This window comes from Pocillopora verrucosa, chromosome 3, assembly GCF_036669915.1.
Source record: "Pocillopora verrucosa isolate sample1 chromosome 3, ASM3666991v2, whole genome shotgun sequence".
NCBI lineage: Eukaryota > Metazoa > Cnidaria > Anthozoa > Scleractinia > Pocilloporidae > Pocillopora > Pocillopora verrucosa.
Window position 1 is genome coordinate 19,871,741 of NC_089314.1, and position 24,584 is coordinate 19,896,324.

At 38.5% G+C, this 24,584-nt stretch overlaps 2 protein-coding genes across 2 annotated transcripts; one reads left to right on the forward strand and one right to left on the reverse strand.

Annotated features, from left to right (window-relative positions):
• The first annotated feature begins 1,184 nt into the window (after positions 1-1,184).
• On the forward strand, positions 1,185-8,555 carry LOC131794136 (uncharacterized). Its single transcript, XM_059111651.2, has 2 exons — positions 1,185-1,235; positions 5,871-8,555. Exons 1-2 carry the CDS (start codon positions 1,218-1,220, stop codon positions 7,812-7,814), a joined length of 1,962 nt encoding a protein of 653 aa, XP_058967634.2. The 5' UTR covers positions 1,185-1,217; the 3' UTR covers positions 7,815-8,555.
• Positions 8,297-24,534, reverse strand: LOC131794138 (lon protease homolog 2, peroxisomal). Its single transcript, XM_066163088.1, has 30 exons — positions 24,376-24,534; positions 24,178-24,265; positions 23,375-23,564; positions 22,810-22,925; positions 21,973-22,056; positions 21,760-21,828; positions 20,918-20,989; positions 20,428-20,537; positions 19,118-19,169; positions 18,461-18,507; positions 18,252-18,326; positions 17,996-18,090; positions 17,707-17,797; positions 17,253-17,300; positions 16,412-16,511; positions 16,153-16,232; positions 15,658-15,688; positions 15,487-15,552; positions 15,083-15,160; positions 14,932-14,989; positions 14,258-14,337; positions 13,467-13,625; positions 13,268-13,325; positions 12,585-12,677; positions 12,054-12,115; positions 11,247-11,383; positions 10,460-10,526; positions 10,253-10,333; positions 9,685-9,714; positions 8,297-9,393 (listed from the first exon to the last, which is right to left on the reverse strand). The coding sequence occupies exons 1-30, from the start codon at positions 24,483-24,485 to the stop codon at positions 9,289-9,291; spliced, it is 2,532 nt and encodes an 843-aa protein (XP_066019185.1). The 5' UTR covers positions 24,486-24,534; the 3' UTR covers positions 8,297-9,288.
• Between the last annotated feature and the right edge of the window lie 50 nt (positions 24,535-24,584).

Genomic DNA, 24,584 nt, shown 5'->3' on the forward strand with positions numbered 1-24,584 from the left:
TCACATGTAAGCACGTTTCCGGGCAAGAGGCAGTGGTAACAGGAAGATATTTGACGATTAACTTATCTCAACACAGAAACATCTGTGCTTTATTTGATGAGCCATGTATCAAGGTTCACCTAAAACAGCACATAAGGCTTTTAAAACAACTAAAAATACGTTTCAAAGAGCTTTAGGTTATGTTTCATCGACAATAGGCCCACTTTCTTAATCCTCCTCTTAGCGTATGTTGTAGTTAGCGACTTGATAACGTCTGATTTTTCGTTATTCTCTTGAAGAAGATGTGAAACATGAAATGATGGATATGCTAACAGTAAGCCGCTGAAACGCCTTTTCACTTTAATAGAATTCTGATTGCTCGGGTCCTCGATTTGTCGTAACTCTCAAAAACTCGAAGCAAAAGTCGTTCCCCTTCCCCCAGTCAACCCAATTACTCCAACTGATTTTTATTCCCCATGGAGGCTCGAAAAATCGGGAATCCATCGTTCGTATTCCACAACGAAATTCTGTTGCTCGCATTTAATTCTTGCGTATACTGTACGACTTGCTATAATAAATGCGGCAGAATTGGAACGAAATGGCTGTTTTTCTTTATCTTTATCGACAAAAAGCTTGCAAATAGAATTAGTTACCAAATATGATACAAACGATTTTTTCAAGGAAAGTTTGGTGGGGGTGGGGGGGGGGGGTCCAAATCTGCGAAGTGTGTCCATATCCGCCGGTGGATTTGGACGGGGCGGATCCGGATTTGGACCGGGGTCCAAATCCGCGGAGAGTCCAAATTAAATCTGCTGCGACACCGGAGCAGTTGCGGACGTTCATTCCTTCCCCGAAGAGGAATTTGCAAGCCTACATCGCGTCATCTAAATCAGACAAAATATCACAGAAACTTTTTTATCGACTGAAGTCAAAATTATAAAAAATATTTTTTTTGCAGTGCTCCCCCAAAATAGGCTTGATTTAATACTGTCCTATATTTTTCCATTTTAGCGCACCTCTTTAGTGAGTTTTTATACTCGGAACTAACCTGTATTGCAAACTCCCTAAAATAGAGCATTCTCACCTTTTTAGTGACTTAGCAGATAATTTTAATAATTCTTATCAAAGTTTTATTTTTAGTGATGACCGAGAGTCTTAACCACGCTAGTTCTCGGCCACTCACGTGATAGCGCCGTGGGCTACCGACGAGCCGAGTCGAGATCGTCAACAAAAAAAACATGGCTACAAGGAAATCGGTGAGTAAAACTCAAATCTAAGGTAGTTTTCCTTAATTTCTCGAAAAACTCATCGCTGTCGATGAAAATGTAGGAAGTCATGCTACAAATAGAAATTTGATATTGTCATTTCAGTTAATTTTAGATGGCTTACTCCTTCCGGTTGAATACGTAGGGAACTAATCTGCCGGAACGAAACAAACACATCAAATACGATTGTTAGATGATCGAAAGTTTTCCCTCCTGTTTTATTTCTAACATAGCTGTCATTATGTAAGGGTTATCTCAAGTCATAGAGGCTAAAGTTCGAACAAATTCTCGAACAGATTCTCGGGCGACTGACAGAGTTCGCTCACTCGCTGAGTAGCTTTGGCCCCAAAAAACATTCGCAGCTTGCATTCTTTAGAGGCGCTATCATTTCTGTTCTCAATGTAGGGGGATTTCTTTAACCATATACCTTCTTGGGTAGTGTAAACCTCAGGGTAATTTTTATTTTCATTTATACCGTCTTCAGTAGTGTATACCTGAGGGTAATTTTTAATTTCTTCGATGCCCTCATAGGTAGTATATACCTGAGGTTTATAGTTATTCTCTCCTATTCCCTGTTGGGTAGTGTATACCTGAGGGTTATTTTTAATCTCTTCTATACTCTTTTAGGTAGTGTATACCTGAGGTTTATATTTATTCTCTCCTATACCTTCTTGGGTAGTGTATACCTGAGGTTTACTTTTAATCTCTTCCAAACCCTTTTGGGTAGTGTATACCTGAGGTTTATATTTACTCTTTCCTTTACCCTCTTGGGTAGTGTATACCTGAGGTTTACTTTTAATCTCTTCCAAACCCTTTTGGGTAGTGTATACCTGAGGTTTATATTTACTCTTTCCTATACCCTCTTGGGTAGTGTATACCTTAGAGTTACTTTAATCTCTTCCAAACCCTTGTAAGTAGTGTATACCTGAAGTTTAAATTTATTCTCTCCTATACCCTCTTGGGTAGTGTATACCTTAGGGTAATTTTTACTCTCATTTATACCCTCTTTATTAGTGTATGCCTGAGGGTAATTTTTAATCCCTTCTATGTCCTCATGGGTAGTGTATAACTGAGGTTTATATTTATTCTCTCCTACACCCTCTTGGGTAGTGTATACCTGAGGGCCCTTTTTTTAAATATACTTTATACTCACTTGGGTGGTGAACATCTGGGGGTTATTTTTAATCTCTTCTATACCCTCTTGGGTAGGGTATACCTGAGGTTTATATTTATTTTTCCCTTTACCCTCTTGGGTAGGGTATACCTGAGGGTTATTTTAAATCTCTTCTATACCCTCCTGGGTAGTGTACACCTGAAGGTTATTTTTCAACTCTTCTATACCCACCTGGGTAGTATATACCTGGGGATTATTTTTAATCTCTTCGAAACCCTTTTGGGTGGTGTAAACACAAGGGTTAATTTTAATCTCTTCTATACCCTCTTGATTAGTGTATACCTGGAGGTTATTTTTAATCTGTTCTATACCCACCTGGGCAGTGTATACCTTCTTGGGTAGTATATACTTGAGGTTAACTTTAAATCTCTCCTTAACCCTCTTGGGTAGTGTAAACCTAAGGGTAATTTTTACTCTCACTTATACCCTTTTCAGTAGTGTGTACCTGAGGGTAATTTTTAATCTCTTCTATACCCTCTTGGGTAGTGTATACCTGAGGTTTACTTTTAATCTCTTCCACGCCCTTTTGGGTAGTGTATACCTGAGGTTTATATTTATTCTCTCCTATACCCTCTTGGGTAGGATAGTGTATACCTGAGGGTTATTTTTTTCAATATCTTTTATACCCACTTAGGTAGTGTACACCTGGGGTTATTTTTAATCTCTTCTATACCCACTTGGGTAGGGAATACCTGAGGGTTATTTTCAATCTCTTCTATACCCTCTTGGGTACTGTATACCTGAGGTTTATATTTATTCTTCCCTATACCCTCTTGGGTAGTGAACACCTGAGGGTTATTTTTAATCTCTTCTATACCCTCCTGGGTAGTGTACACCTGAGGGTTACTTTTAATTTCTTCTATAACTGCTTGAGTAGTATATACCTGAGGGTTACTTTTAATCTCTTCTATACCTGCCTGCGTAGTATATACCTGAGGGTTACTTTTAATCTCTTCTATACCTGCCTGCGTAGTATATACCTGAGGGTTACTTTTAATCTCTTCTATACCTGCCTGCGTAGTATATACCTGAGGGTTACTTTTAATCTCTTCTATACCTGCCTGCATAGTATATACCTGAGGGTTATTTTTAATCTCTTCTATACCCTCCTGGGTAGTGTACACCTGAGGGTTACTTTTAATCTCTTCTATACCCTCCTGGGTAGTATATACCTGGGGATTTTAATCTTTTCCAAACCCTTTTGGGTAGTGGAAACCCAAGGGTTACTTTTAATCTCTTCTATACCCTCTTGATAAGTGTATACCTGGGGGTTATTTTTAATCTCTTCTATATCCACCTGGGTAGTGTATTCCCTCTTGGGTAGTGTAAACTTGAGGTTAACTTTCAATCTCTTCTATACCCTCTTGGGTAGTGTAAACCTCAGGGTAATTTTTACTCTCATTTATACCTTCTTCAGTAGTGTATACCTGAGGGTAATATTTAATCCCTTCTATGTCCTCATGGGTAGTGTATACCTGAGGTTTATATTTATTCACTCCTATACCCTCTTGGTTAGTGTATATCTGGGGGGTACTTTTAATCTCTTCCACGCCCTTTTGGGTAGTGTATAACTGAGGTTTAAATTTTTTCTCTCCTTTACCCTCTTGGGTAGGGTATACCTGGAGGTTATTTTTAATCTCTCCTATACCCTTTTGGGTAGTGTAAACCTGAGGTTTATATTTATTATAGTTATTTTTAATCTCTTCTATACCCTCTTGAGTATTGTATACCTAGAGGTTATTTTTAATCTCTTCTATGCCCACCTGGGCAGTGTATACTCTCTTGGGTATTGTATACTCGAGGGTAATGCTTACTCTCATTTATACCCATTTCAGTAGTGTGTACCTGAGGATTTTTTTTTAATCTCTTTTATACCCTCTTGGGTAGTGTATACCTGAGGATTTTTTTTAATATCTTTATACCCACTTGGGTAGTGTACACCTGGGGGTTATTTTTAATCTCCTCTATACCCTCTTGAGTAGGGTATACCTTAGGGTTATTTTTAATTTCTTTAATGCCCTTAGTGTATAACTGAGGTTTAAATTTTTTCTCTCCTTTACCCTCTTGGGTAGTGTAAACGTAAGGGTAATTTTTTTCTCTCATTTATATCCTCTTCAGTAGTGATACTACTAGTTGCTTCATGCTAAAGAAACTGAGATACGCTCAGGCTGGGTGGGCCTCCAGGTCACTTGAGCACAGTATTACCAATACCCTCCTGGGTAGTATATACCTGGGGATTATTTTTAATCTTTTCCAAACCCTTTTGGGTAGTGGAAACCCAAGGGTTATTTTTAATCTCTTCTATACCCTCTTGATTAGTCTATACCTGGGGGTTATTTTTAATCTCTTCTATATCCACCTGGGCAGTGTATACCCTCTTGGGTAGTGTATACTTGAGGTTAACTTTTAATCTCTCCTATACCCTCTTGGGTAGTGTCAACCTCAGGGTAACTTTTACTCTCATTTATACCCTCTTCAGTAGTGTATACCTGAGGGTATCCTTTATTCCTTTCTATACCCTCTTGGGTAATGTATACCTGAGGTTTATATTTCTTCTCTCCTATACCCTCTTGGTAAGTGTATACCTGAGGTTTAAATTTATTCTCTCCTTTACCCTCTTGAGTAGTGTATACCTGAGGGTTATTTTTAATCTCTTCTATACCCTCTTGGGTAGTGTATACCCAAGGGTTATTTTTAATCTCTTCTATACTCTCTTGGGTAGTGTATACCTGAGGTTTACATTTATTCTGTCCTATACCCTCTTGGGTAGTGTATAAATGGAGGTTATTTTTAGTCTCTTCTATACCCTCTTGGGTAGTGTATACTCTCCTATACCTTCTTGGGTAGTGTAAACGTTAGGGTAATTTTTTTCTCTCATTTATACCCTCTTCAGTAGTGATACTACTAGTTGCTTCATGCTAAAGAAACTGAGATACGCTCAGGCTGGGTGGGCCTCCAGGTCACTTGAGCACAGTATTACCAATTCCTGAATTGGATGGTGATACTGAACTCCTTTGCAAGAAAACAATGAGTGGGAGGAGAGGCACGCCGATTAAGCATGTTGTATGTTGTAAAACGCCATTTAATGACTATGAGGTTACAACAGCCGTGGTCTCATCTGCTCTGATTGTAAATAAAGGGGTAAGTTTCTAAAGAAACTGCGGTGCTGCGTCGGTGGGAGAGTACAACATGATTATGGAGTGTTATCAGCTGTGTTAAAACGTAGATTGGCCACCGTAAAGAGTTTGAAGACTGACGTTACGGGCGTTCGCCCTTCGTTAGCTTTTCCCTCTGACGAAGGACGTTAGCCTTTAAACTCTTCACGAAGGCCAATTTATGTTTTCAACTCAGTCGATAACACTAAATTACTCTGATTGTAAATGACAGTCACCAGGCCTCCGTAAAATGTAACTCAAAATTCCTAAATAAATGCGGCATGTGTTTTTTTTCAGGAACCAGCCTTAATCCGCTTTGATGAGACATCCAATTTATGGCCCGAGCCCTTCTCCACCCTAATCAATTGCATTTTCCCACTGGAATATGTGTATTCCGATTGGTTTCAATGGCAAGCAAACATTGAGGCTCAACGCAGAGATCCAGAATTTCCCGGCAGCTTACCTGGAGACTGTTTTGAGGCTGGAAGTCGCGTTGAAGGGTTTTGCATTCCCCAGTTCATCCTCAGGAATAGTGACATTGATCAAGTGAACGCACGTGCTCTTGATTTCAAAGAACAGTGGCTCCCTGATCTTGACTTAATGAAAGTTGTTGATTCATTTGTTGAAACAAATGAAAAGAGCCGGATACCAATATTCACTGTTGAGCATTTGGAAGACGATCCAAAGTATGTAAAGTTGAGGTTGACTGACGAGTTCAAGGAGCATGATTCGCGATTTAAGAATGCTCCCTACCTCCATCACTCGTACCTGCTTCCTGACGCAGATCACCCCATGGTTAATGATGAAAAGGGTGTGTGGTCGAACGACGTGCACGGTCCGGTACGCAAACTCATGAAAGCCGATTTTCCATGCCACGAAGAGGATCGAACGGATGTTTTCAAGTTTCCAATCGCATGGCCTGAGCCTGCTATGGAATGGTTGGTCCGATCACGCCCTTGTGGTTGGCCCTCTTCAGAGCTTGTTCAAGAGGTGTTCGACAGTGGTTGTCTTTTAGCACCTGTTGGTAGAGGAAAGCGCCTGTACGAGCCCATCGATACCTTTGAGTATTACCGAAATCCAGAACAGTCAGCGACAAATTCCGCAATGGCTGATGCAGAGGGGAAATGGGCCATGGAAGAAACTGAGTGGAGAATTTCATTTTCACTGGCGGAAAACAAGCTCGGACGGAGTGTTTCACCCGTTCAACGGCACGTTATGGTTTTGCTGAAGATGATCAAAAAAGCTTACTTTCCAGATGTTATTTCGACGTATTATTTGAAGAACCTGCTGTTCTGGGAATGCGAGAGTAAAGGAGAAGCCTTTTGGAGAGAGGACAACTTCGCTAAGTGCCTGTTGTCTATGCTGGATCGTCTACACGAGTGCTTAGAGACCTCAGATCTTCCATATTACTTCATGCCTCAAAGCAACCTTCTTCAATATGAAGACACCGCTAATCTCAAAGAAGCTGCTAGTGTTGTCGCCGAGGTGAGGAGAGAGATACTACCGAAGACGGTCAGTCTGTTAAAGAGGCTTCAGTCACTAACGTTTCAGTCAAACACCTACTTGCGAGATGTTGGCGTACCACTGAAGGATCATCTTCTTAAGATGCAGGACAGACATCTGTCAGAGGATGATCATGGAAAACTGCTGACTGCTCTGCTTTCACTTTTTGTGGGCAAATGCAAAGATGTCATCAAGAGTTTGCGGAGAACCACGCTTGAACCTGACAAAGGCAAAGGAGTAGAAAATCTGTTGAACGTTGCTTTGTATGCTTACCAGTCGATACTTGCCAGAAATTTGTACAAGCTGTGGTTCTTAATGACCAAGGATGAAGACACCAAAGACGGAGAGAAGGAAGAGGATGAGTTTACGTCATTTGTACGCGAGGAAGTGAAGGGCCTTTCTTTAGATGGCGATTTCGTTGCTCAGTCCCTCGCCTTCTTCCACAGCGCGAAAAACGGAATGGAGCCATCTCGGTCGATTCTTTGTTCAAGAGCGATGAAATACCTTAGGGAAGAACACGTAAGGATGGCTGTCGAGAGCACAGAAAGTGCACTTGGAGAGTTAAAGGCAAAATTCAGCTGGTTTAAGGTTAGCGTCTTGAAAGAAGCTGCGGAAAGAGCCACACAGAAGTTACTAAGAGAGAGTCATACTAGAGACACACTTTCAAAAGAAGCGATCCAGAGTGCACTCGAAGAGGAAATTCAAGCACTTCATGGTGAAAGAATAGGAAAAAAGTAATATCGTTAAAAAGAAAGGAACGAAGTTGTTGGCAGAAGTTAAAATAAAGAGATGAACTGGGGGAAAGAACATGGGTCAAGAATTTTCACTCTTCCGTAGAAATAGTTTGATTAAGTGTTGAAGTGAGCCACTGACTCGTTCCAAGTTGTATTCAAAGCGCGTGTGACCGACACGGGCAGGATGGGAGTGCAAAGTGTGATGAATAGGAAGTAAAACTTTTAATTTTAGATATTAGACTAAATTCGTATAACTCTTCCAGTACATTCATCGGACTGTACTAGACTGTTCAAAACAAATGGTAGTTGCCTTAGCCAAAATATTATTGGAGCCCAAAGACCATGGGGATGCATGATTAAGTGTAGCAATTTTGAACTTACTTGACTTTTTTTACCTTACAGCCGCAACCACACGACGAAAATCATTATCCTTTGTAGCATCAGTTTTTTCGGAATCTTTTTGGAGAAAATTCAGCGGTCAAAATGTATATGAATAGGTGTTCACAACTGTTTTTTATTGATCTTCTCAGTGATAGACTCATTAACTTATAACGAAAGGATTACACAAACTCACTTTATCAACCCTCATGAATTCAGCTGAGAAGAGAGGTTGTTCTTTAAGTATACTGCACTTTTCATTACGCTTGGCTTGTTGTGAATTGAAGATAGTGAAGCCAATAGGTGCACCTGTGAACTGTCTCAGTATTAGCCACGCAAAAGAAAACGGAAAAATCTCGACATGAATTCTTTCTTGTAAAAAACGTCGATCAATAAATAATTTTTATAAACTGCATTTCTAGTGAAATCATGTACTTTTAAGATCTTGTGTTTCAAGAGTCTGAAACTGGTATTTCAGCGAAAACAATCTATATTTCTCTACTTCTTTCTTAACCTGAAAACACTATCAATATCATTATTTTTATAACATGAATCCTTTTCAAGTTTTTGTTTGCTTTTTTATGGTTTATTTTGATTCAGTTTTTGTGATCATCAATCCAAACAGAAAGGGACAAAACGAATTCACAGATTCTACACAACACGAACAACCCTCACTATGCAAAAACATTAATCACAATGCTAATTAAACCGTGGTTTTGTATCTCCTTAAGCCTTTAAACCGTAACATCAGTATGCATATACTCCACACTTTTCTCTGCACATTTCCTGTGGTGTTAACTAGGAAAATTTTTCAAACAATTAAGAGCTTCATTAATTACCGATCATTCCTTTTATTCTCATGACCTTCGGGTTTGATTGAGATCTGGCATGGAGAAATATGATGGCAGTCACTCTTAGGGGTTAAGGGTTATTGATGGTTTTGAAACATTACGGAACTTTCAAGTTCAGCCCAAGTTAAAACCAGTCCTTTCGCAAGAATCAATTCTCCTTTGAATCCTGCCATCTCAGTGCTAGGCAAGTTAGGTTTTTACGATGTTGCCTACGAACTGTCTTAAAAGTTTTGCGGTAACAGGTAATCTCTATAGCTTGCTACTGATAGCTTGTGCCATTCCTGGAGATTCATCATCAAACGCAGCGCGTAAAACATCCTCCACCCGGTTGACCAAGATAAAGTTCATCTCATCCTTGAAAAAAAAGAAAGAAGAAAAGCATAAGAAATGATGACTAAGAACATATTGAGGGAAAAATATTTTTCATTTTAGTTCCTAAAAATAAGTGAATCCCATGCACCTCACTTCGCGTAGCAAACGTATTGAAAGACAATTTTTTAATCTGTAATATTCTGATAAATGGCAGTCCCGGCGACGTGCTCTTTGATCACAAGTAAGAAGAAGTAAAGGATTTATGTTGCGTTAAAAAATGTCTCTATGACGAGGACAAACAAAGTACTCCTTTCAATTTTTCAAATCTCTTACCTTCACGTTATCCGGCAGCTCTGAAAGATCCTGGACAGTAGTGAAAAAAACGACAATAGCAAATATCAATAGGCTCATTTTGATATAGTTTGAAATTATTCTGTAGAGACTACAAACGCTCTAGTAACAGCTCATTCCCTCTCTAATAAGCTCCATGCAGCCCCTCTTCAATGAGCCTCCGCCCTTCTCTAATAGTCTCCAACCTTCCCTCTAAAAGGCCCCTACCCCTCCCCATTGTGCCTCCACCTGCTATCTCATTAGCCTCGTCCCGTTCCCACTTTGATAAGCATCCTAACCCCTCATCGATAAAACTACCCACCCCATCTCTAATATGCCCACTACACTCCACTCTAATAGGCCCCTATCCCTCTTTGATAAGCTTCCTATCCCACACTAATACACCCCTATACCACCTCTCTAATTTGCTCCCTCCCCGTCTCTGATGAGACCCCTTCCCTCCCCCCCCCCCCTTCTCTATAAAGTAACCACCTCTTCTCTACTGAACCCTCCCATTTAAGTCCAAACTCGTCCACTAATTGTTGAATCACTCTGTCCCAATTTGACCCACCTTTTCGTTTCTTTTCGGTAGTATCACCCTCTTTAGTCCAGCCCTGTGGGCAGCCAACACTTTTTCCTTGATTCCACCGACCTACAAGAATACATCAGCAAATAAGTTTCTCCGCTAATAAATTATCTGTGTACAAATGACACAACCGTGTCAACCCTTTGGGGTTCATATTATCGCTAAAAAGGTGCACTACACAACAAACCATACCGGTAAAACAAGCCCCCTCAAGGTTATTTCTCCGGTCATGGCTGTGTCTGAACGGGTACATCGGCCGCTGTAAAAGCAAGAGTAGGATGCGAAATTAGAGCAAATGCAGCATTAATTTACATACAAAATCAAAGGGATCGATGCCATATAAAGTACGATTCATTTCCAAACGCTATTGTTTTCCAGAGCGTGATTTAATAAGCTAGAAGATTTTTAATACTAAGATGGTGAGAACCCACAAAGAGTTAAGAGTTTATAGAGAGGGAAAGTTTTCATAGCTCTACTCAACCGATTCCATCTCTGCTCTCTCACAACCTTTTCGTTCTATTTCTTGAACATGTAAGGAAATTGTGTGTGGTGAAAGTTAAGGATGATAAACTTTTATCTCGATCTTTGAAAGAAGCGAGAACCTATAGACTCCCTGTAGTTCATTGGTAGACCATGAGATCATGAAATCCGAAGATCTGAGGTTCACATCCTCGCAGACTCAAGGTTTTTTCTCTTCCCAATTCCTTCTGCTCTTCGATCCATTGCCGTAAAACGAAACCAAGGTTCTTAAGATGGCCAATAAGAACACAGGCTACTATTATCAGGTGCCAATTGGAACTCAAAGTATTCAAACGAGAGAGAAAGCGCGAGCACCCAATAAGTTGCGACTGGTTTGAGTTGAGCCGATGATTCGTTGGGAGTGCATTGCGAGTTTACGAGACCAATACAAAAGGTAAAAGGTCAGAACTAACGCAATCCGGAGTAAATTCGACATTTAGTGAAATATTGTCCTATTTACCTGAAAAGCGATACAAGAACGGTAACAATGGTAACTCCAGCTGATGGGCCGTCTTTGCCAACGGCGCCTGCTGGGAAATGAATATGTACATCTGTGCGCTCAAGTAGATCCACGCCGTCCTCTGATGTCAGACAGTACTGCAGTGACCGGGAGAAAAGGATAAAACACTCAGTTACTGTCTGACAAATACAATATGCATGAGAAGTTAAAACGTAGTTGAATGATCCCAATTCCTCGATACTTTCCAAAAGGCCTACAGAGTTATGACTATTCGTTGAGCATAGGATCGAATTCTTCCAAACCACAATACCTGAATCACCACCAATTTGAAACAGAAGCGTAGTGAGAACAGGGTTGTTTTTGATTCTTTTACATAAAACCTTTGAAAATACTCTAAAGGATGAAGGATGAGGTCAGAGCATAAACCATAGGTTTGATTAAGGTGATTCCTCAGAAAAAAAAATTATATCAAACAACTTTTTTTAACGCTTTCCTTGAATGTTTTGATTTCTCCAATTTAAAGGAGATAATTTGTACACCAAAATTATGCAATAAGAAATTTATAGATCACCATGATTGTTCAAAAGCAAAAGACCCTCGTTCCTCTTTACTTGTTCCATGGATTGAAAAACAATACCGTGTTCTCGGAATGCCCGCGCGCTTATTCGCCTTATTACGGGATTATTATACGCAGTACAGGATGTGCATAGTAATCACAGCCATCATCATTTATAAGCTTAAGACAACAATGGTACGTCACTTGTCTCAAATAACCAAGCCACATGGTGTAAAAAGCAAAAAACTTACCTCAGTTGAGCGACTTCTAAGCCAGCTCAACGCCAACTGTGCGGATTCTTTCATGACATCCCCTGAAGTTGGAAATGTAAACGTTTGAGATGATGCTGTGAACTGTTCCAGGTGAAAGTTTGTTCACAGTGAGGGCAATTTTAGCATCAGATTCCGCAGGGAAATAAGTAATTATTGCCAGCGCACAGGAGAAGCTGACCTGTAAGCTGCACGAGAGTACACTGTCTTGTTTGTTTTCAATGCCAATGTTACTGGAAGTAAGTTTGTACTCTTGTCGAAAACATGAGACAAAGACCCTATGCGTTTCGTGGGTAGTCCACACAAGAGCTTTAAAACTAACTGAGACGACCAGTTATCTCAAGACGCAGAAGTGACTGACCAGTCTTAATTACGGACATGACAATTGAACTGGCCAGTTCTGTCAATTGGAAAGCGATAAAAGACTCAAGTTTGCTTTCTGTCGAGGAAACGTGCTTGGACGTGGCCGATTTTTGGCCATCAAACAATATACCTATAAATCAGTGAACTTACCCAACTGTCCAGTCAAAGTGATTTTTCCCTCTCCTCCCATTCGCGTCGCCTCCACAAACATGATTTCACCACCCATTGCAGTCCACGCCAAACCTAGCGAAACAAATAATCATCTGTTTCAACTGTCTTCACAATGGTATTTTAGTCTCCAGTATTATCCGCACATCAGAACTGAGCTTTTAGCAAGCCTGGCATTGAGAAGATGTCTGCAAGGGAGGGGTGGGGGGAAAGAATCATGCGCATTCAGAGAACTAAGGATATGTACTCAACCAAAGACACGAGAATTGCAAATTTCAAGTCAGCTCGTTCTTAACGAAACACACCAGAAACGCGAAAAGTAGCCGCGACATTATTACGTACTTCGATTTAAAACAGCCAATCAGGGCAAAGGTTAGCATCATTCCAAGTCTTGAGCCTATATGAAGTGAAAGTAAAACAGGCGAGCTGCTTGAAGCGCGGGAAAACGCGGGGGACCAAGTCGCAGTTGGTTTAAGGATTGCCTCTGATTTGGTAAGCGAATTTTCTGGACCAATCGCAAAGCAAAGCCAAATCAATACAATCCCGAATTATTTTCGACACTCAATTAAAATTGCTCTATTCTCTGGAGTCCACACTCCTGTAATCTTAAATAAAACAGTGAAGATTCAGTCTCTTTGCTTGATCTTGTCTTAAATTCGACTTACCTACTGCCACGCCTGGAGTTGACAGTCTTTGAGCCACTTCAGATTCAAATACAGGAGGCTAAAAAATAAAAATCAATTTGCAAACGTCAGTGAAAAAAAAAAAGAAAAAGAAACATCCTCAACCACTGGGAATAAATTCCTTGAGAGAAAAAACAATTTCCCTGAGTGCCAGGAGTGACACATTTACTGAGTATCTTACCCCTAATGCTTCAGTCAAGAATTTCTCAGTGATCAAAAACGCCTCTCGGTCAGCGGGTTTATCAGTTTCGCCCTTGGGTTTTTCGGCTTCCCCTTCTTTGGATTCTTGTCCGCTACTTTCTTCAGCTTGCCCTGAAGCACCTCTCGTTGCTTCAGCCACCTACAGGAGTGATAGCAGAGCACGCAAAAATGTAAAAAGTCATAACAGTAATTAGCCAATACCGCCCTTCTACCGTGACTCTTTTGAATCCTTTCGCTACCAGAGATTAAGTTATATTCTCCTTGGTTAGCGTCTTGCGTTTAATCATATGTTAGTTTGCAGAATTTGTGTTCCGCTCATTCAACTTTCTTGAGCTTTTTCAATCCTTATCCTCTGATTGCCTTTCAATGCAATAATTTAATACTGCCAAGGCTGCCTGTTGATCACTTTTCTGAGTGTAAGATCGGTTAGGAACGACTTCGCAGTGTTTTACGATGTCTTCTAATAAATAAGTCAGTGTTTATAGTAAAGGAACTGCCACAACCTAAATATGAATAGTTTAGCGAAATAAACAAAAACTCCCAAATAAATATTGACCGTGTTACAGTGCGACATGACACGGGTTGAATGCTTAAGATTCTTGAAAAAGATGGAAGAACCCCTCTCTCCCCCTTCTCTCGTCCATGCCTCAGACGTCACCGCCCTTGCGTGTGTCTTCCCCACGATCGCATTTCTGACTTCTCAGTCCGGCGCTGGTTACATTATTACCTGTTACCGCTGGTTACCAGAAGAGCTACTCTTCAAATCCATACCTGCACGGCCACAGCCCGACACACGCCACCAATCTTGCGCTCCAGTGACCTCACTCCAGCTTCCCGGGTGTAATTAGAGACTGAAAAAAGATCACCGAAAACTGAGTCAATAGCACTTCTAAAGAAGAGAAAAATGTAAACAGCCATCAATGAAACAAATCCTAGCATTGGTAACGAATATGAGAGAGATTCCGAGGTGAAATGAGATCATCCGTAGTTAATTCGGACAACGACTAACGGCGTTAAAAAAAGACTGACGTTACCACAACCTAAGCAGAATTCAGCATCGAGTGTGTAGTTGGATGCCAATCGAACGCGACCTGTTTAGGTCGTGAAAGCTGATTACCGTACTTATTAAATCAACCCTTTAACTTCCAGGAATGATTAACACGTAAATTCTCCCTATAATATCCATAAATTATCCTGCAAAAAGGTAATGAGAATACTCAGACTTATCAGGCAGAAGTTGTCATCTTGATTTAACACCAAATTCTCGTAACTAGTTTACAAGGAAATGTATAGCAACTAGAAGGGAGAATTAACAATCAGATCCTGGGAGTTAAAGGGTTGAGCGCTTAACCTCGAAAGAGCAGCCACCTCCCACCTCGAAAAGGGCCCCCTGTTGGTAGGAAAAGTTGATAAGCGCCCACCCGCCAATAAGTTATTTTACTTACTTATTGCCTTCATAGAATCCTCAGGAAATTCCATGTCTTGTTCAGCAAGTCCATGTTCCTAAATGAGAAAAAAGAAACAAAAAGTTGTTACTTCTTTATTATTCTGTAACCCTAGCGGTTAAAAATTGTCTTTTTAAAACAATTTCCGAACCTTCAGCTGTTTTGGCAAAAGATGCCGCTTAGTAATAGCGATCTTCTCTTCCTGAGTGTAACCTGGAACCATGATCAACTGAAATTTAAAGAAGAAAAAAAAACAGTTAAAAAATCCAATACAGTCATACAACAAGACAAACTTGTTGTCACATAATTATAACGACCTCTCGTGGGCTACATTATGTCATCCCCTCTACCCTCCCCTTCCTGTCCCTTCATTTACACCCCCCCCCCCCCCATCCCACCCTTTCCAACCCCCCTACCTGGAAACAGGATGACAAAGGGGGAAAGGTAAGGAGGCTAAATAGTACACCACACTTGTTCATAATAACAACATATTACGAGAAAACAGCGGGGGTTTGACTGCCTCGTCCTTCTCATTTACAACTGAACATCTCTCACCTCCATTCGATCAAGCAAAGCAGGAGGTATGGTGCTAACAGTATTTGCAGTGGCTATAAACAGCACCTGTAGGATAATAGGAACCAAAATGGGCAAATAAGTAAACAAAGGCAGATAAGAGGAAAATTAGAAAAACGATATATCAATTTCAAAAGCTCAGACAATACTCACTTGTGAAAGATCAAATGGAATATTGAGGTAGCTACATAGAAGTCTGTGTTAAGGACACAATAAACCAAAATACATTTTTAGAGTGAAAAAAAAAGACACTCAATGAAAGGTTCATGAACAAAGCACTTATTAAGGATTAATTTTCTTTTTTACCAGCCCACCCTCCCCTTCCATCCTTTTCTCCTCTTTGAACTCTCTCTATTCCCTCCCTCTGGCTCTTTGCCACATGATCAACCCATCTATTCAATGAGCTCACTTGAAATTTTTGACTGAATAATTATCAGCATATGATTTAATTGATTCTTCATCTATGGCAAGAATGAACAGTTTTCACCTCAACCTGAGAGTAGTAAATGAGTGCTAGTAAATTGTCATGCAAATGGTTCAACCTAAATTAAATATGAAGGGGGGGGGGGGTTAACTGTAACAAACAATCATCAAACCCATGGTATATGTCAAATGGTATTAAATAAAAGACTTGATCAAAAAAGATACTGGTCTACAAATGTCCAATTCTGTTCAGGGTCCAACACTTCCAATAGGGCAGCAGCGGGGTCACCATGAAGACTCTTGCCCTGTGAAAAGGTAAACAATTAATCAAAGGAGTCTCTTTTTCTGGTCCAGGGCTTTTAAAGATATCAATCTCAGGCAAATTGAGAAAAGAAAGAAGCAAGAAGGTTGAAAGGAGTGAGAGAAAGGAAGGAAAATTTGGTGCAACTTAAATTACATCCAATGAAATCAAGTTTATCAATACCATCTTGTCCACTTCATCCAACAAGATAACAGGATTCTTTGCTCCAACTGTTTTCAAGGCATTTAAGATCCTTCCAGGCATTGATCCTATGTATGTTCGCCTATAAAAACACATACATGTATGCACTCAAAGATGAGTCACAGTGATTACATGATAACCTCCTTAGACAGAAAAAGTCAGCTATTGAGCTTAGGATTGCATCATACTTGCCCCTGTTTCCTCTTAGAGCCAAGCATCTGTAATTTCTCCTTACAGTTAAAAAATGCTAAATCAAACAATAGGGTCAGGGCTGGGTTGTTCAAAGCTGGGTTTAGATAACCCAGGGTTAGTGTGAAATCGGATTTCAGCTCTGGAAGCTTTTAAGGAAAATTCATTAGAATTCTTTTTGTCAACAGTTTGATGATTGGATGCTCCATATAGAGTAGAGAAAATGATCCCAAAAAGGCTCTCGAACAAAGAAATATAAAAACCCAGATTAAAATTTAACCCTGGGTTGGCACTAATCGGCTTTCAAAAAACTGGGCCCAGGAGAATAAAGGAATTGATTACCAACCAAAGAAGCTTTCAATGAGAAACAGATGCTCCTGGTCAGCACCATGAGCAATGTATAAAGAACAGTATGGCAAACATCCATACTGATGCTAGGGTGTCAAAGGTGTAAATAACAGAAGCACACTTAATTCCATGGTATGGAGATTACATGTATGTTGTAGAATATATAGGTGGATCCATGTCTGTATAAGAAATAATTTCTGCAAGAATTTGATACCATCAAAGCACTGCCCTAGTGAAAAAAAAGAATTCCAAAAAAAGGCTATCCTCCAAGATGATAAAATCTTACCGATGTCCTCTGATATCCGACTGGTCACAAATTCCACCAAGTGATATTCTGGAAAATAATTATTAAAGAAGTATCATTAGTAAACAAGTACAGTTTCAGGAAACATCATGCTAACAGAACTAACACACACAAAAAAAGAAATTGATGGAGAATAATTATTCATGACCATGAGTTTTCCTACAATTGTTCCATCAGTTGAAAAGTACTGGAAAGAAAATATTTCCGGCACTGTACAAGTTATATGCATTTGATTACCTGTACCTGGAACTATTACATGTTACTAATCCACCCTTATTAAGCCCTATTTTCTTGAGGTAAACAAGCAACAGTAACCTAACTGAACATTACACAGTGTTTCCAAATATTAATATAGAATTAATTGGTTTTTTTTTAATAAAAACTTAATCAGCAAGGAAAAATACAACTACTCTAATCTAATTAATACTTGTTGTACCTCTGAAATTCTCTGCCAAGAGTGTTTGCAATAGATCTTCCAACACTTGTCTTTCCAACCCCGGGGGGACCAACAAAGCATAAAATAGGACCTACACATACAAGACAATGTTAGTAAATGTAAGCACCCATAAACATATTGAATAAAATTACAAATAGTCTGGCAACTGACTGCTGGCCAAATGACCAACTGACCTATTATAGGAAGAAAAATTATGGGGAGAGAGAGGAGTTGACCAAAGATAAACATAGACTGAGGTGTTCTGTACATTTTCAAAATGCAGCTTTACCTTTCAAACTGTTTTTCAATTTTCGAACAGCCAGATACTCAATGACTCTCTTCTTCAGTTTCTCCAAGCCATAATGGTCATGATCCAGATCCGCTCTAAAATGGCATTACAAACAACATTAAACTAGCTGTTAGAACAAACATTTTCTTCCAACAAGTGGTGTGAGTTTGCTGTACCAATCACTGCAAGAGATGTGAAGCAAAGCATTCTTAAGAAAAGCAACTAAAAAATTGCTGTAATTTCCACTCACTGTTACCTTGCTTGGGATATGTCTAACTTGTCGGTAGTTTCTTTGCTCCATGGGAGGTCAACCATCCACTCCAGATAATTTCTTAAAAAAAAAAATGACACATCATTAATAACACCTTCTCTTAATGAGCAAGGGCTTGCATTTGTAACATACCAAGTACAAGTAACTACGTAAGATGGAGTTCATTAATTATATAACAAATAAAATCAAAGTACCTTGCTGTAGCATGCTCTGGGAACTGTGGGGGCATCTTCTTCAAGCGCTTAAAATTACGTTTATAGAAAGGAAATTATCATCCATAAGTTCAAAAATAATGATTAACATATGATCCATAATGCCGCTTGTTTGCATTCCATAGAAAACCACGGTAAAAGCTGACATGTGTAGCTAACAGGTTGACCTGACCCTGTCTGGGTAAAGCCTTCTGGCCCAGCACTCACACATCTTTGTTGCAAAAATTTAAAGCAAAAGTTTCTTTTTTTGATTTGAAAAAAACAAAGGAAAAGTTTTCATATTTGTAGAATCCTTTTTAGGTTCTCCTGTGTTCCTGTCCATTGTGCTCTTTTAGGTTGAAACAAAATTTTCAACAATTCATGCTTGTATAATAAAAAGCCTCTTGACTGAGTATGGTCAGGCCAGACAGGAAAATATTTGGCTTCGGTCACAGTGTACAAACCTTGCTGGGCTTGGTCCATACATTATAATCTTGAGCCTCTTATTTTCCCATCTGGCCCCCCCCACTTAGTCAATAGCTCAGTTTAACTTTGCCTTCCCAACAGTCTATGCTGCCCACAAATAACAGGTTACAAGGACATTTGGTCCTATGAGAGACTTTATACCTTAAATAAATGATATATAGGACATATAACTACCTTCAACTCCTTCATAGCTACTTTGAAAGCATGTTCTGGAAGGTCAGCAGACCTGGCAAAACATAAACAAGAAATAAGTACCTAATAAAGACTGAGCCAAGTTCTTAATATTACCCTATGAGCTAAATATCTTCCCATTCAGGTCGACGTAACTCAGTCAGTTACCATCTTACACCACAAAATCTCATAGGGCTGTACACCAAGCTGAGCAGCTCTTTCCAGTTCTGTTAACATTTATGGACCTCAAAAAGTGTTTTTTGAGGTGATTTTGGGCAAATTATAACATTCAAATGATAACTCCAAATTAGCACAGAAATCAAATGAAAACAATAAAGTTTCAACCCTAATACTCTTCTAGCATCCATTCAACAACAATTTTTACAATGAAAGTGATCACTTCAGAAATAAAGAATAGAAACTCAAAAATAATGCCACGACCCTTCAACTCTTAGAAATGATTAACATGTAACTTCTCCTGTAGTTTCCATACATTATCCCACAATCTTGTATTGAGAGTACTCAAACTTTTATAAGGTAAAGTAAAAAGAAAAGTAAAAAAGTTAAAACTTTATTCACACAGGGTAGCTCATTCAGCTCTAAGGCTGGTATCCATAGGGGCCCTGTTTCTTAAAAATAATTTACATCAAAATTCTCAATTATATATATACATGACTAGAATTTTAAAACTACATTAACAGCCTAAGACTACAAAGCCAAAACACAATTAAGACCTAAAATAGTAGATAAAATATCAATTGAAAGTTAATATAAAAAGAAATGTGTTACTCGGCCGCAGAACGTTTGAATGTTTTCACTCTTCACAATGTTTAAAGGGAGTTTATTAAAAATTTCTGTGCCTTTAAACATTGTGAAGAGTGAAAACATTCAAACGTTCTGCGGCCGAGTAAGACATTTCTTTTTATCTTAACTTTGATATTTTATCTACTATTTTAGGTCAGGTCAGGTAGAAGTTGTTATCTAGAAATGCATTAAATTCTCGTACCTAGTTTAGAAGGAAATGTGTAGCAGCTACAGGGGAGAATTAATAATGAGATCTTGGGAGGAACTAAACCTACCTGTCGTGTTGGACCTAAATCAGATCTTGGAAGATAAAGGGTTCAAAGTTACATTTTAAATGCACAGGGGAAACAGAATAAAGGAACAACTGGATCAACTACTTTTTTTCCTTCTAAGTTGATAATCAAAAACAGAATCTGATATGAATTTCAGAATGTTACAAGTCAATGTACCCAAATTAATCACACAGTTGTAGAACTAAATTACAAACATTTTAAAAGAAATTACCATACCTAATTTTCCTTTCAAGTTCCTCCACGTCATCTTCATCATTATTGTCGTCCTCATCATCTAAACCTTTGGAAATCCTTTTGGGTTCCTTAGAAATGAGTATGCTGCCACGCTTAAATTGACAACAAAATAGAAATTGAGATACATAAATACATTTGATACATACACTCATAAAGCAAGGCCACAGCCAAGAAAAGTCAATCTGAAAAATCAAAATGTTAGTGATAAATAGATTTCCATTCAATTGAAACTGTACTATTATTTTATTGCCACATTAGTTACATTTAACTCTTATATCATTTTGCATCCCATTAATTGTTGTACTTTACTTAAGATCTCCAGCAAGATGTTTTTAAACTGATCAGTATTTACTCCAGAAGTGAATCCACAGCATAAATGCACCTTCTTTTTGGTGGATTTCAAAACTCTTTGGACACATTTCAATTAATAGTCTAAGGATCTCATCAATAGAGCATCTAAAGGTTAAAATACCTTTGTATTATTTTTCCACATCCTTCTGTTAAATTCTGAGCCACCCTTCAGCGGGTGGCTACCTCTCATTCCCTGAAATTTAAAGAAATTTTAGTTGATGAAAATAGAAAGATTTCCCAACCATCACCTGGAAAGAATGGGTGAAAGTGGAATGATTTATTTAATTCATTTTTTTTTTAAATCTTTGAAAGGGCAAGACATTTATAAAAGTATTCCTATGAACAAAGTGCCTCTCATAACCTGCATATACTAATTAACAGGTACCAGCAAATAATAAAGGGCGACCTGTTTAAGAGCCCTACTTGCTACTTTAAGCATGTTATAGAATGAAACATTTCTCGTCTGAGCAGGAAACACTTTGACTCATATTTTCAAAGATAAAAGTAACAAGTAATAATTAGGTATTAACCTGGTGTGCCCTCCTAAATCTAATTAAGCAAAAACAATAAGTCAATTTTGCCAAACAATCAGGTTAGTTTCTAAATTTAGTTTTACTTTCAAAAGCAATCATGTCCTATGCTAATCCTTTTTCAGTTTGTTCACTAAGGAATGTCTCAATTCCAAACAAAAAAGTGCATTCGTATTGATGGATAAAGTAAGAGAGAAAGATTGTCCCAATTTACAAAAATAAAATTGAGACAGAATTGTGAATGCAGTCAAATAATCATTGTAATATAATTAATCAAATCTATTATGTAATATAACATAATAACTCCCATCTTACTAAGTGACTGATATACTTTCCAAAATGATCCAGCAACTAAATTTAAACACCACTTCCATGATCCTGACTTACTAATTTAATAAAATTATTCAATAATAAACTGAAAGATGTACTCTACCTCTTTTTGTCTCCGTAGCAAAAGAAGAGATTTCTTGAACCTTTCAATCAAATCTACTGTATTCAGGATCTACACAGATGGATACAAGAAGATCATTTCCATTGAAAATAAATGTCCTACATTGATATCGCGTGAGGAAACTATAACTTCTTTATCATTCTTAGGATTGAAAAGGTTAAAAGATCAAGTCATTTACGCAGTTCAGCATTATACCTCTAGTTTCTCTAAGTAAGAGGCTTTTACAATGGATGCCAACGTGTCAGGAAGACTCCCATCTGGTATTCCACTCAACATGTCCTATAGAACAAAGATAAGTGTTATTGTTCAAGGATGAGGTCAACACAACTTGATACATGTATTTCCCAAGTTTACCATGATCCGTAAAAATATGTAAAAAAAGAACATGGCCCAGATTATGCCATCTAGAAAAAAACACGTTTGGTCGATAAAGGATTTATCAAATGACAAAAAGATTAAACTTGAGAATCCCCATATAAATTCACAAACCCCCCTCAGTTCCTTTGTTTTATGGTCTTCAAGATATGGTTTGTGATTCTAAATGTAGTTGTAAAACTGATTAAAAAGATTTTTCTTATGGCAGACAAATAGTCTGCTATAAGTAACCACTTAACTCTTTGACTCCAGGAAGTGATTTATATCTAACTTCTCCCAATAATATCCATACATTATCTAGCAAACAGGTAATGAGAATACTCAAACTCATCCAGTAGAAGTTGTTAAATCAATCTTACACCAAGTTCTCACAACTAATTAACAAGGAAATGTGTAGCAGATAGAAGGGAGAATAAAGAATCAGATGCTGGGAGTTAAAGGGTTCACATAAGATAATTGTTTTTTTCAGTTTGCAAAATTAAATCAGGTAATCTCTGGATGGCAAGATTGCAATCTTGCCTAGAGGGTTGCCAATTGGGCTCCCTTTTTACAGAGCTCACCAGGCATACATTGTATAACATTGGGTATTGAAACAAGACACCAAGCATCATATTTCCATTTTATAAACCAGGAGCTTCATGACTTTTGAATTATTACCTTTAGCCTGGAAACAAATGGTACTCTCCCATCCAACATGTCCACCAACTCATTTGAACACAGTCGAAACTCTTCAGCTAGCATTGTTAAATCAGCATTTTTCCTTATTTCTGCCTCTGTAATCCGAATACATCAGAATACTTTACTTTTACAGCTGCAGATTATTCAATCAGTGAATAATTACACAGCAAATATTTTTTAGACCGATAAAAATACTTTTCACCAATACCAAATTTTGAAATCATCTGTGATGCGTAACTCAACAGACACACATTTAGAGAAAGATGTTTTTTGTCTTGTCACGAGTGTGGGACAAAGGAAAAGATTACAAGTCCCAGTAAGGAATTGAACCACAGACCTCTGTGGCTCTACCACTGAGTCCCAGAGACTTTACCATAAGCGAGGTTTATTATGAAGTTCATATAACACATGTCCTGTATATCGCTAGGATCAGCAAGGTTAATAGCATCACGTTTGTAAATAGTTTTCTATTTAAAGACACACATTTGTTACAGTGATACTGTTTTGAGAAGTTTAATGTTGATAATGTTTACCATATAACTACCTTGTTCGGAGGGCCTGTCCAACTGTGTCACCTCTGCTATCAAATAAGGTTCCTCCATGACTATTTTATCAATTCTAAATCTGCACAATCCAGTAACTAGCAGGGTGTACAGGGGCTTTGGCCAGTTGGTACCTGTTACCTGAACTACTACAGATGCTGTTCCAAAGGCATGTAACAATGATTCTTCATCCTGTAGATTGTAAATAGTTCAATTGTGAGGGGATTTGAAGATGCAAAAACTGCCAAAACATTTGTAAAAAATATGAAACTGGTTTACTTTGCTTCTAAATTCAATCAAACAATTTCGCTCAATTGAAGAATGGATCAATAAATTCTACCTACACAGAAAAAAAATGATTGAATCCAATAGTAGTTGTCATTTTTAAAATGATTCATCTATTTCATTACACTACATGTATATTCGACCACAACACAGATGTTGCTCAAGTTTGTTATTTTTAATATCAAGGGTCACATTGCATTATCTTACTTGAAACTGGAACTAAAGTTATTGTTAGTAGTTAGGTCTGCTTCTGATATAAATTTATTTTTTGTTTTCTGTTTGAGGGAAGATTGAACTGGTTTACCCAAAAAAATCACTTCTACTCTATTGGAAGTATTATTTATCACACGAAAAACAAACTGCAAACACACAGTCATTCTGCTAATGACGAACTTCCGGTCCAATGAGATTGTACGTGCAGCTCAATGTCACGACAACACGTTCGCTAGGACACTACATAAAATCGAATATTAGCGGGACAGAAATTAAAATAGAAATAAAATAATTTTATGCAACTTACCTCTTTCTCTGATCGTCGTGGTACCACACCTATGATCACACTGCTTAGGGTGTCTTTTCGAAGAAGTCTTGTATCGATCATACGAAGGCTGTGACGATCAAAAAGATCAAAACACATAACATGGTTGAGCTTATGCAATATAAAAGTTATGCAGTGCAGCGGAAAAGAACGCGCGAAAAGTTGAGGCTTTTTTCTTACCTGGCATTGTCTCGTACAGCAATCCTCATGGACGAGCCCGGTAAAAGGACTTTGTCTTTGAGGATGAGCAATGGAAGGCGTTTCGGGAGATCTCGATTTGGAACCACCATTGCTGCGATGTTGCTGTTTAGTGAATGAAGAAGGTGAGCTGGTAACTAGGGTTATCCTACCCAGTACCCAGATTCCTAGACACCGCTCTGTCCTTGTGA

Bases quoted from the DNA above. Each gene is read 5' to 3' on its own strand.
- LOC131794138 (XM_066163088.1), bottom strand. From the start codon at position 24,485: ATGGTGGTTCCAAATCGAGATCTCCCGAAACGCCTTCCATTGCTCATC. The intron at 24,266-24,375 runs GTAAGAAAAAAG...TGATCGTCACAG, and splicing joins GCTGTACGAGACAATGCCAG to CCTTCGTATGATCGATACAA. The intron at 20,538-20,917 runs GTATTTTAACCT...TGTCAATTTAAG, and splicing joins TGTGGAAAAATAATACAAAG to CGTGGCAGCATACTCATTTC.